General features: G+C 39.7%; 1 protein-coding gene and 1 long non-coding RNA gene across 6 annotated transcripts in view; one reads left to right on the top strand and one right to left on the bottom strand.

The window, feature by feature from the left end:
• Positions 1–2301, bottom strand: part of LOC137978718 (uncharacterized) — an 8305-nt gene extending 6004 nt beyond the window's left edge. Inside the window, exon 1 of the long non-coding RNA XR_011118215.1 lies at positions 2229–2301. This is a non-coding gene — a long non-coding RNA (uncharacterized lncRNA). The remainder of the gene's footprint in view (positions 1–2228) is intronic.
• Positions 2302–2456: 155 nt separating this feature from the next.
• LOC137978717 (collectin-12-like) overlaps positions 2457–12500 on the top strand; it is a 19943-nt gene continuing 9899 nt past the window's right edge. Inside the window, exons 1-2 of one of the 5 annotated variants that reach the window (XM_068825746.1) lie at positions 2457–2890; positions 11782–11888. In XM_068825746.1, coding sequence (XP_068681847.1) covers positions 2551–2890; positions 11782–11888 — 447 coding nt within the window. In that variant the 5' untranslated portion in view covers positions 2457–2550. Of the gene's footprint in view, positions 2891–3918; positions 4489–6849; positions 9029–10009; positions 10295–11781; positions 11889–12500 lie in introns of those variants that run through there. The other 4 variants (XM_068825743.1, XM_068825745.1, XM_068825747.1 and 1 more) reach the window with 4 other exon arrangements.

A 12500-nucleotide genomic window follows, 5' to 3' on the forward strand; every position in this document is an offset into this window, starting at 1 on the left:
CTTTTTGCCGTAGTTGTGCTTCCGTTTCCATGTATCGTCTTTCGTGTGTCTCAGGGCAATTTCTTCGGGGTAAGTGATTTGTCTTTTCACAGCACTCTCAGCTGGGATTTTTCTCATCTTCGTAAATGCATTTTTGGAAGGTTGGATTTACAACGATGTTTCGACCAGCAGCATCCATCTGTCGTAACTTTCAGCTTTCTTCCGAATTAAGAACAAAGCGGACCGGCGCACGTTTTGAATCTTATCTTTGGTTGTTTTTGGTCTTTTTGGTTCTTTTGGGTTACAAAGATATTGACGAAATTATTTTTAAGCTGGTTCCGGTTCAAGAGCAATTCGTTCTAAGTGACTTATCCTAGCGTTGAAAAGCCAGCGAGCAATATCCATGGCTCTCAGTTCATTCTTCATGCAATCCTGAAAGATATACTTAAATCTCAAATTATTAGGATCAGTGATAAAAAAGATATCCACATTTATAAAATCCGGAATTCGAACTTTCTATTCACAAATATGACCAAATGGATCGACTGGTGAGTGTTAAGGTAGAATATCGGAAATCAGAATTTAGATGAAGGAGCCTCATGATTATATGACAAGTTGATCTTTAGCGTTTATTCAGTTAAAAAAGAGACCTATTTTACTCTCTTGTTCTTAGGTTACTTTGAAGGCTCCGCGTTCAATAAAATAATCCGAAATAAGGGAACCCAGTCAAAATTAATTGGGTTAAAATATTAACTAAAATGTCATTAATAAAAACGTTGCAGTGTGAAGGAAATAGCTTTAACTAAGCTCAACCAAAAGATTCTATAAAATCACTTGGAAACAGCGAGAAGTAATCGTGAACTAAGAAGTAAGATGCCGAGTGGTTTCTTTGGAACGCCCATGCATTTGTTACGTCACTTATTATTATTACCACATATGAACATTGTCACTAATCGTTTCTTTCACAAATTTGTTAAATTCCTGCTGTGAAAATCTTAGGATGTGTAATAAAGGTGATTTTACGCTGACCAAAGTGACCTAGACTCATCGTAATGGGACAAGAAACTAACGAATGCATCTTGAGGGATCATTAACTATCGGGTTTGTTGTTGTTGTTGTTGTACACTTCGTGCCTCTTTCCGGAACATAAGAAGATCCTGATTGAGATATTGAAACAATAAAAACACCTTATAACAGTTGTACCCAGAACCCATGCAAATTTGTCCAAGAAAGCCTTTAACAAGTGGAATATTTGGTTGGAACCTAAGGGATTAGCATCTAAACCTAAAATAAGGATGAAAGGGTTTGAAGACTGAAAAAAAAAAAAGAGTTTTTTTCGATTCTTTTGTTCAGACCTTTGAACACTAGCATTTACATTACTCTTGTTTCGGTTCGTTTGGACACTATTATCACGAAACAATAATGCCTGGTTTTAATTTGTTTGTTTATCGTTGTTACTCACATATTCGTATGTAATCAAGTTGAATTTCAGATCTCCTTCATCATATTTATGACATGCCCCTGGCTAGTTCTGCATTAGTTTAGAACTGTGTAACAGGTTCGGGATAGAGGAGAGGAAACATACACTCTGTTTGTAATAAGTAGCCTATTTGATGACTTCAATACAATCAAGTATTGGGTTTATAATGATAGGCTTTTGTTATTTTGTTTGTAATCGGTCCCGTTTGTTTCAAACGGTTTCTGGCTTGTTATTAACTAACTGTCCAATTTAATGAGTCCTTGAGCTGCTTAAAACCAACAGAGAAAACATCCAATTCAAAACCTGCGTTAGTAACTATAGCCGAACTGCTTAATATAAGTACTGGCTGGCTACTTGATGCTGTTGGCTTTTAAATTAAAGGATCTGAAATCCTAAACATTTATAAGAGCGTTGAATAAACCAACTTTTCCCTTAGCGTTTGTTGGATATCATATCGGCCTTATCCACATCAGCGGCACTATTCATCATTTCATATTAAACGTGCGCTTATTGACAAATTGTTAAATAACTACTGCTGTTTCAACCAACATTTTAACTGTGGCATCTATAACACGCCACCTATATTATGCAAACTTGTATGGCTTAGACCATTAAATGTGAATCATGGAAATTTAGAGACCTTAACGTTTTAAAAACTGTCTATATTGTCCATGATTGTTTGACGCTATCTCAATTGCAACGCACGTTTGGCAAAGCAAAATTATCTACGGCTACTCACACGTGAGGCAAATTAATACTTTAAACGTACCGGAATGTAACAAGATGTTATCCGACGTATAGTCAGAATGACAACCCCCCCACTTTTGAACGCTTCGGCGGTTTGCGTAAAAGATGATTTTTCTGTGATTTATTTTGGCAGTTCCTAAGGTTTTACATAATTTATGTACATTCTTCGGTTTCGACGACAATGCTAAGACTCTTAGAACAAAAGACGTGTCTCAGCAGAATCCTAAGGAGTGTATGGTCATCTACAATTACCGGAGGAGGAACCGAGCCGGAGCAGAACACTTGGCACGTTGCTCAAGACGAGGTGTCCCTTCATACAAAATACATATGAGTGCAAAAACGAAATGAATACTCCAGGGACTAAACAAATCATCATGAATCCTTCATTTGAAGATTGTATTTACGAAGAAATGAAGCCTAATGTAGCCTTTCCAGTAAAAAGGCAAATCATTTTTCGCGAAGAAATAGGCCAAGGGTACGCCAAGGATGAAGATTCATGGAAACAACAGAATGAACATGGAAGCTACTCCAGCAGTGGAAAAGTTCAAAGAAATGGGTCATACCGCGCCTTACTGGCTCTGGTGTTTCTTTTGTGTCTGCTGTCAATCGCTGCCATTGTTCTAAATCTCTTAATGTTCTTGGGGAAAATCAGTTACAAATGCAGGTGTTCTGACGATAAATTAGGTGAGTTCAACACCATGATTTGCTCAGTGTTTTTAACATGTACGTTGCCCCATTTTCAGTCATATAACAGTGGTGCTTTGCTGTGATATTCTCTCTAAGTACAATGAACAATGTGCTTGTCACTGATTCGCGTCTAGGTCCTTGTTGATATCCCTGTGGCAGTCAGTTAGAATTTGAAAGTTCTTCAAGAAAATCGAATGCAGTGATATAGATGATATGTATAACCTTACAGAGGGACTATTTGAAAGCAATTGCTTTTTTGATCACGTCAACACGTGTCTGGCACTTGTCACCCTTTTTATCAAAAGCCTTCCCCGTGTTGCTCAACTGGGGCACTAGAGATGGCTTGTTATGCTTAATGTATGACGTTTAACTACCCCCGTCATGTAGCAGCCAATTTCAGACTCGGAGGAGAGGAAGTTGGTAGTCTGCGAAGTAGTTTTTTTTTGCGGCGGCTTTTGAGGGCAATGTAAGGAATATTGCCACGGGGCACGAGGGTATCGCCTTTGCTCAAAAATACTCAGTAGATGATAACTTTACAATATCATGTCAATAAGCAAATCTAACTCATAACTCTATTGCTGATCTACGCTCAGTCAGCCCCCCTTAATTAATAATTGATTTGCCACTACTCCTGATTTAATACGAGCTAGGGACTAGGGAATTCTTACACACGGCGGCCACAAGTTGTCAGCTTCGAAGGTCCCACAAAATTCTCTTGCGTGGCAGCCGCGGGGTCTTAAATTTTAGTCGTGCTTTAGGTCCCAGAATATTGTTCTGTGCCGGTTTCCTCTGTAGAAGTATCCCGGCTGCATCTTGAAGTCTCATTCTTGGATGAGCATCGACAATGAAGAGAATTGTCATAAAGTTGCCTAATCATGGGATATTGTCAGAGACGGATGTCTCTGACAATGGTCTGTAAATTATGATACGTGCTCATTTGCATGTAAATGAAAGTTGCCAAGCCCCTAAGACCGCCAAATCTTTTGGATGTTTTTATCAGCGCTGCCTTCGTTTGTTCTATTTTTATAACAGCAAGCTTGGCATCGTACATTGACGTAAATCCGGTCACGAGAGCGCGGCGTTTTAGTTTTTTTCCTACTTTGGATCATTCTTCACGGTTCACGCGATAGTTGATCAAGGCCAAATGTAAATGGCCTTTAGACTGCCTGCAACACGGGTACCACCTCGACCCGAGCCGAGACCCAAACAGCCATCAGGAAAATTGAATTTTTTTGTCGTGAGCCCCGTTTTTCAAAACTGGTGTCAAGATGGCGATGAAAGAAGCAATGGGGCGCTTATCACATCTCAGGTGGGGAAGGGTCATAAAGTTTCCAAGAACTTTGAACCGGCCCAGAGAGAGAGCTATGGACCTTCGCAGATGAACAAATGGAACGTAACCGGTGACAGGCCGAGCATTCATGAAAGCCATGTTGACTTAACTGTGGCTGAGACAAATTTCAGGAGCAAGAGTGCAAACCGAATGGTAGTAATACTGATGATACTGATTTGCTTTGTGTCAGTAACATCATTGGCTTTGACGATAATGATGCTACTTGGGAAAGTTGGTAGTCAGTGTGTGTGCAAGGAGAAACAAGGTAACGTAAATATTTTTCTCCCCATTGGCAACCACATTCATCGTCTGACAAAAAAAGAAGAATGCTATGTGCATATAACCTCCTAGGGCTACTTCACCATTTTTTTTATCTCGGCGAAAAAACTGTGCAATGTAGGCGCAATGGGGCCAGATGTATTTTTAACCTTAATGCTGCAACCAAGTTCTCAAAATTAACAATGTACAACAAGCATTATGATTGACTTAAGACCTTTACAGAAAGATTTGTCGATTATCATGGACATCTCTGAACCGAAATTCTGGTTCTGGAGGGTTCACTTTACAGCGAAAAAAAGTTTAGAAACTCAGGCTAATCAAACGTAAAAAAAATCTGTTTTTCTATTACATTTTAAAATTTTGGCCAAAACAAAAATGAAGTAATAACGTAACATGAAACACACAGGCTTTTGCTGACGTAAGTGAACAGTTTCTTGAGAGGATTGTTACTTACTAACAAACTTGTTCTTTATTCCTTTTGAGAAGAGTTATTCTAGGCACGCTATACTCGCTTGCAAATATTTTTCATCGCTTTTTATCGTTAACTCTTTTCATTGATTGTTTTATATATCCTCGCCAACACAAATCAAAAACACGCAACTTCATTATGAAGCACACGTATACGGTAAATCTTCACTGGACACTTCCAACGACTTCCTCCAACGACTTTCGCCAACGACTTCCTCCAACGACTTCCTCCAACGGCTTTCTCCAACGACTTTCTCCAACGACTTCCTCCAACGACTACCTCCAACGACTTTCTCATTTGAACAGAAGAAAAAAGTCAGCCTCATAGCCTGTCCTCGAGGTTATTAAAGCAATTAACCTCTTTAGCTTACCCGCAACATCTATTAACAATTAATTAAGGAGGTCCGTCGACTATAAAGTCACCTTGTTTGTTTCTTCAAGATTTAAGGCTTAGTTTTTTGCGCTTTATAATATTTGGGTCTTAATAAAAAGAACAAATCTTTGTAAACACAAAAAAGAAGCATTGATGATCAGCTTTAGCACTAATATTAAAGAAATCGCTGCCAGTAACCGCGTTCCAAATGACTTGAAGTTCATGATATTAACCTACGGTTAGCAATAAATGATGACCCGACCGCTTTCAAAATAATTTTCTTGCGTTCCCGTGTTTTCGTTGTATTATGCTCGTTTCATATCCAACTGAAATTATGTAAACATATGGCAACCAATCAATATCATTTTGGTTGATATTTAATAACGTTGTTGGGTCGGCCTGTTAACCCTTGCATTACATATTGCTCAGTATCGTTTATGGCGGAAAATAACAGTCGCACTTTGACTCCCATATTTGAATTCCAATTCTGTTACTCAGGAAAGCCAGGCCTGAAAGACCAAAACCTATGACCCAATTGCTTGAGGTAATCAAGGCGATGCAATATTATAATTCATAATACGTCCCAAAACGATTTATTTTAATAGGGATTAAAGTTGTTTAAGATTGAAGCCTACCAAACACTCACAAAATAAGTTTTAATCTTAATTTCTGATATTTTGTAAGATTAAGTGAAGGCTGACGAAAGGCAACAGAGGAAGAAAAGCAAATCTTTAATATTAAAGCACAAATCTCAAGTCTTTGTTCCGTTTAACACAAAATGCTAAGCCAAAGCTGAAGTGGTCAGCCCGATCAAACAGAACATCGCAAAAGAAGCATTTCCGCTTCACTATTGCGTAGCGATCTTACTTCAGACTGGGTGTAAGTATTCCGACTCATGATCGGTTTGCTATAAGGAAAGCACTGCGTATTATAATTAAGCAACTTAGTTGACAGTGTGAATTTTGGGAAACGACCACCGTGTCATCTTTCCTTAAGCCCTGAATTGTTTGTTTAGTACTTATATATATCTTGAAGCTTGGCAAATATGAACTGAAACAACTCAAAGTGCCTGCGCGTACAAAATAGACTGGTGAATAATCAACTGAAGAAATCGTTTGAGTTATGAAATATAGTGTATACGTTCTTTTCTTTTCTTTCTTTATTTGATATTCTCTCCTGTTATGTTCCGGATGGGCAACAGCTCAGTGACTGCAACGCGAAGAATTCTTTCAGTTACTTGGCGATTAATTAATATGTTATATTAATATTATAGCGTACATGTTCCTAAAGTTCTAAGGCGCTGCACATCAAGTTTACAAGATCCACTAAAAGAGAAAGCAACTAAAATATTATCCTAAAACGAAAACTAAAAATCAGGTCCAACATCACAAAGGAAATGAAGCTAATAAAAAGACTCGCGAAACAAGTAAGTCTTAAGGTCACGCTTAAAATAACAGAGGTCAGTTGCAAGTCTCAAATGATCAGGTAGGCTATTCCAAAGTGTTGGTGCACAGACGGAAAATGATCTGTCGCCATACTTAGTATTGGACCGAGGAACCTTCAGTAGACCCCTAGATGAAGATCGTAGTGGACGCAGTGGTACATATCTATCCAGTAGTTCAGTTATATACATTGGCGCAAGCCCATTAAGCGCCTTAAATGTCAATAGTAGGAACAACAAAGGAGTTGCATGGCCATATTTCTGTTTGCACAGAGTCAAACGGGTAGCACAGTTCAGAACAGCTTGAAGTTTTGCAATGAAATATTTAGGTCCGTACAGAAGTGCATATTTCCATTATCCAACCTACAGGTGACAAACGCATGGACCAAAATCTTGGTATTCTCCACGCTCAAATACTTTCGTATACGAGATATATTGCGGATATGAAAAAAAGGACACTTTACATATGCTAGACACTTGACGCTCAAATATCATATGAGAATCAAAACCACTCCGATATTTCTAACCGAAACAGAGGGGCTGATCTGATCACCACAGACATTTAGCGACGATAGTTGGGGCTTGGGGCAAAATTGTGATGCTATGATTAGTAGTTCGGTCTTGTCAGAGTTCAGCTTTAACTTGTTAGAAGACATCCAATCACTGACATCTTTAACACCTGCTTCTAACCTTGAAGCAGTAACCAGTTCAGGAGCATTGGAAGCAAATGAAAAATAAATTTGAGAATCGTCGGCATAGAAATGGAACATTATTCCATGTTTCCGAACAATGCCCCCTAATGGGGCAGTATACAGAAGGTATAAAAGCGGCCCGAGTACTGCGTTCGCAGGCTACTCGAGTAGTGAGCCTTGAGGGACACCGTACATCACGCTGCAAGAAGAAGAATCCACGCCTCTGATAGTAACATACTGGCAACGTCCAGTAAGGTAAGAGGTAAACCAAGCAAGGGCCTTGCCTCTAATACCAAAGTGAACGCAAAGTCTATGAAGCAATAACTCATGGTCAACTGTGTCAAACGCTACGGAGTCCAACAGCAGCAGAGCAACTGTTCGGCGTTGGTCGATGGCGTTTAGGATGTCATCTTGAACGTTCAGAAGAGCCGTTTCGGTGTTATGCAGTGACCTATACGTCGACTGAAGCGTTTCACCGAGGTCATTACTATCAACATGGTCAATGAGCTAAGAGACTGCCTTTTCGATTACTTTTGAGAAAAAAGCCAGATTTGACACAGGCCTAAAGTTCTTAAAAATTTCATCATCGAGATTTGCCTTCTTTAGACGAGGACAGATCAGCGCAAATTTTCAACATCTCAGGCATGATAGCACAATCTAAGGAACGGTTAACAATATCGGTAATGACTGGAAGAATCACCGGCCAGCATTCCTTCAACATAACGGCTGCCGAATAGGGTCTAAATCACAGCTCTTGATCGTTGAAGACTCGATCATTTTAGACACTGATCTTGTGTAACGGGCTGAAATCACAACAATTCACACTTGCTAAAAGACGCATCTAACTGAGGACACGAGATGTTAGCATCAGAGCTGCCAATTATACTAGAACGAATTGTGTTTATCTTCTCCAGAAAGAATGAATTAAAACGATTTGCCAATACTTCGTCAGAAGTGCATGAGGGGTAGCGACTGAGATACAGGTTTACGATATAAAAGAGTGTCAATTGAAGTAAACAAGACGCGTTGATCACCCTTGTTAACATCGATAACAGAAGAGAAGTAGATCTCTTTAGCAGCTTACTCATTTATCTTCTGAGATTTGCATGTGACATTACCTTTTAACACATGTTAGCTCTAGGGATTCTTGTGAGGTCGGTTGTCTGCGTCAAGTGCAGTATATAGTGGATTCCATGCACTTACTTCTGATTCTTATCAAAAAGTACTGCTGTACAATTTTGCGGCCACGGGAGACGTCAATGTCCATGGTGGAATATTACACTCAGTCTGAACTCAGATCGCTACGCGATAGTGAAACACTTGTTTCTAAATTAACGGCTTTACTTTTTTGTGTACATGTCGAAACACACCTCTAGGCCGATAACTGAGAGATTAGCTTGGTTATTATTCAGCTCATCTCACCTCAAATGACGAACCAATCGATTCGTACGTGTAAAAGCAGTGTCACTTAAATGAGGTTTCTTTGAGCTACAATTCATCTGTTTGGGCCAGCAGCATAGCCGTGGAGGATCAATATTATATAATGGAACAGGTGAGAAATATGTAATATATTTTCATGAATAACTAGAGAAGAAATTGAAAAGATTTGCCTCACTGTTAAACCAACAGATCAATCTAGTTCATTCTATAGTCCACCTGTAGCAAACAATATGGAGATATTGACCAATAGCCTTAGATTTTTTAATTTGATTGTTCATTTCAAGATGGTCTTTCACAACTGAACTTGAGACACAGCTCCACGGCTGGAGAGGATCGGGGGGAACGGTTAAATATGTCGTGTTCCGAGTCATAGATTTCCTCATCGTCATGAATTTGGAGGTACAAGTTTCAATTCACGACATTTCTTGATCGTCCAATATTGCCGTTTTTGCTAGACACTTAGGAAAATGATACAGCAAAAAAAGCATACTAATCAATGTCCTTAGCGGAGAGCAATGTTAATGTACTATTCATATTCAAATTTGGAGACCCTCACAAACACCCATCGAAACCGTCTTCGTCGCCGGTATGTGAAGAACCAAGCAAACCGCTCGATCAATCTTCTTTAACACGCCTCTTGAATAGTGTAACGAGAAATGGCAACTTGAAATAAGAGTCCGGAATTGAGCGAGTGTGGCCAATATGTTGTGAAAGTGTGTTTATTCTTATTTTGTGTTCCGGAAAAATAGCAATGCATGATCCTAATCCAAGAAAATATTAAATAAGGATTGAAGCTTACAGTGCTGGACATAACAAGGGGTATTTTGAAAGCTTGAAGTGATTGAATTCTGGACCATTGAAAAAAGCTGGATTTGAACAAATTGTCTTCATGCCAACCCAGCTAGCACTCTATGTTTGGGCCACGAAGTATCGTGAGCTGCAAACTGAACACCCAAAGAAAGGAACTGAAGATCCCTCCAATGTCAGCAATAAATTTTCTTATCATCAGTTACACATGCACGTTATATCACGACCCTGGTACGAACGTGATAAGCAGAACGTCCAACCATCTCTTCTCCTTCATACACCCTCCTTGATAAATAACGGCCAATACAGGAGGGAAACAGGAAACTACGTAGCTGCATTACGCAACGAAACCGCGATAACCCGAATAATTAAAGAAGGCCCAAACAACATGATCCCTTTATTCAAGTAATTTACCTTTCCTTGGTGACTCGCAGCGCGAGAAACTGTTTTAAATGTTCTTGTGGTCAACACAGCAAGTATTTCGCATTTTTTCCGCTATCTAATGAAGGACTGCTAACATTACAACTTTAAGGACCATAACAATTCAGAAAAAAAAATTCTTCTTGATGAGGTTTGAACATTTTGCGAGTTTCCTCCATCAAATTTTTGATCAAATATTTGTTGCTTCAGAATACAGCTTAGATGCTTTTTTAAGTCTACCTAGACATGTTTATCTACCTGTTTTATGTCTGTCTAACATTCCCCACCTTACAATATGACTGAATGGTCTCTCTCGAAGGCTAAACGTTAGTTAATACATTTTGAAGGCAAGCATCTTTTGAAATTTTAAGAATATTTAAGTGGACTGTAATTTGCATTGGCGAGATGATTTTTACCGTACCCAAATAAACATATTGTACTGTATGATTGTGTGTTGCCGGTGACGGGGAGAGGGAGGCGCCGGGAGCGCTATAGCCCACTTTTTTCCTACGGTGTTGTGTTTTTTTCTCGTAAACAACTCCCTCCTCCCCCCACACTTCCGTAATCTACACCAAAACCTAGCCCCCTTCCCCCCCCCGACTTTCAACGTACTCCGCAGCCCCTGTGTTGCATGTACTGAAGGTTTTAGGCATTGGCAGGAGCCCATGACTAGGAGCTTACAACTTCATTGCATCTATGAAACGGCGTTTTTACAGACGAAGTTATTTATAGTTTGATTTTCCCGCGAAACCGGACCTTTCCAGCCAATCACAAGTCTTGCATGAGAAATTAATCCACATGGGAATGAGGATTGGCACTCGTGCAAGCCAAATCGTATTTGAGAACTCGTCTAAAAATAGCTTGATCTGTGAAAATGCCGTTACATAGACCTAGTATTGGAGCTATAGGCTCCTAGTCATGGGCTCCTGGCATTGTCAGTTGAACCCTTACAAACACCTTTATTATCAGAGCGATGTGGGAAGAGGAAGGAGCTTGCTGTTGAAGAAGGTGTCCAGTGATTAGGGTTACACCAGAGAAAACTGGTGAAAGTGTCCCTCCCACGCGTGACTTTTCAGATCCAAAGTTAAAAACTCCTATATGCAGCTACTTAATTAATTAAAGGGCTGGAGTATAGTGAGGACACGTTGTTGGCGTAATTGTCTGCATTACCAGATACGGGTGATGTTGAAGGTAGGGAGAAGAGCAAGAGATCACTTTGTGACGCTTAGTGAAATCGTCATGCATCTCCTAGACCGTACTCGTATTCTCAGTATTGGACTGGAACTAGCTTGCAATGGAGGCTAATGCGGGGGAATCTTTTGAAATGCAAATACATTTTAATATATTCCTTCGCATTAGCCTCCATTGCAAGCTAGTTCCAGTCCAATATTGAGAATACGAATATGGTTTATTACCTGCATTTCTGGACATATCTGAAGGAAATCGCGTTGAGCCTGGTGTTTGGAAAACACCCATATTGTTTGACTGACTTGGGGAGCGGAAGGAATTTTTTGAACTGTCTTGATCGTAAAGACGGTACTCTGATCTGCCTTGCAATCTCGACTTATCGGTGATGTAAAATCTCAGTTGATTTTGTTAACTTTATTAACTGATTAAAACCTCTTTTTTTTTGTGCAGGCTCAACATCAACTCGGACTCAAGAGGCGAGATCATCTGCGAACACAGAGTTTCTTGCAAAGATGAAGTTATTAGAACAAAATGTTACTTATCTGCATCAAACTCTGGTAGGAGATCCAATTTGGATTGAAAACAACTGAATGTCTTCATTTCAACAGCATTTGATTCTGTTAACCCACGAATTTGTTTTCATGCATTATGAACTTTTTTGTAACCTCGCAATCTGATTGGCTAATTTGCTGTTGTCAATGAGTCTAGGCAACGCTGTACGCCTCATGCTGGCGACATTTTGTCACGCAGTGTAATAGCCAATTAGGAACGCCCATTTTGGGACAACGCTTGCCCTTTCTTTGAGTCATGATTTTCGTCACGCTGTGAAATAAAAACTTTCTTTGGCGTTGAGTATTGTGGTAAAAAAACATATCGAAAGTGGTTCAGCGTTGTCTGCACTCTTATCGACAACGATATTCGTCATCACAGTGGTCAAATTTGTTGTGGAGTCACTCCGCTGCGCCTCAATCGAGAAGACGACTGACACACAGATGAAAGCTGGGTGCTCGCAAAGGTACAGCGTATTACCGCTGGCCGATAAGCGATGATTGCTCCTCAATCAAATTTTCCCTCAACATTGCCAACCGGCTTTGAACATCGTTGGCACATCAAAACCAGCTAGTTTAATTAAGGGTGCGTTCGATTGACCCTATTCCGGAATAAGAATA

Source organism: Montipora foliosa, chromosome 12 (assembly GCF_036669935.1).
Source record: "Montipora foliosa isolate CH-2021 chromosome 12, ASM3666993v2, whole genome shotgun sequence".
NCBI lineage: Eukaryota > Metazoa > Cnidaria > Anthozoa > Scleractinia > Acroporidae > Montipora > Montipora foliosa.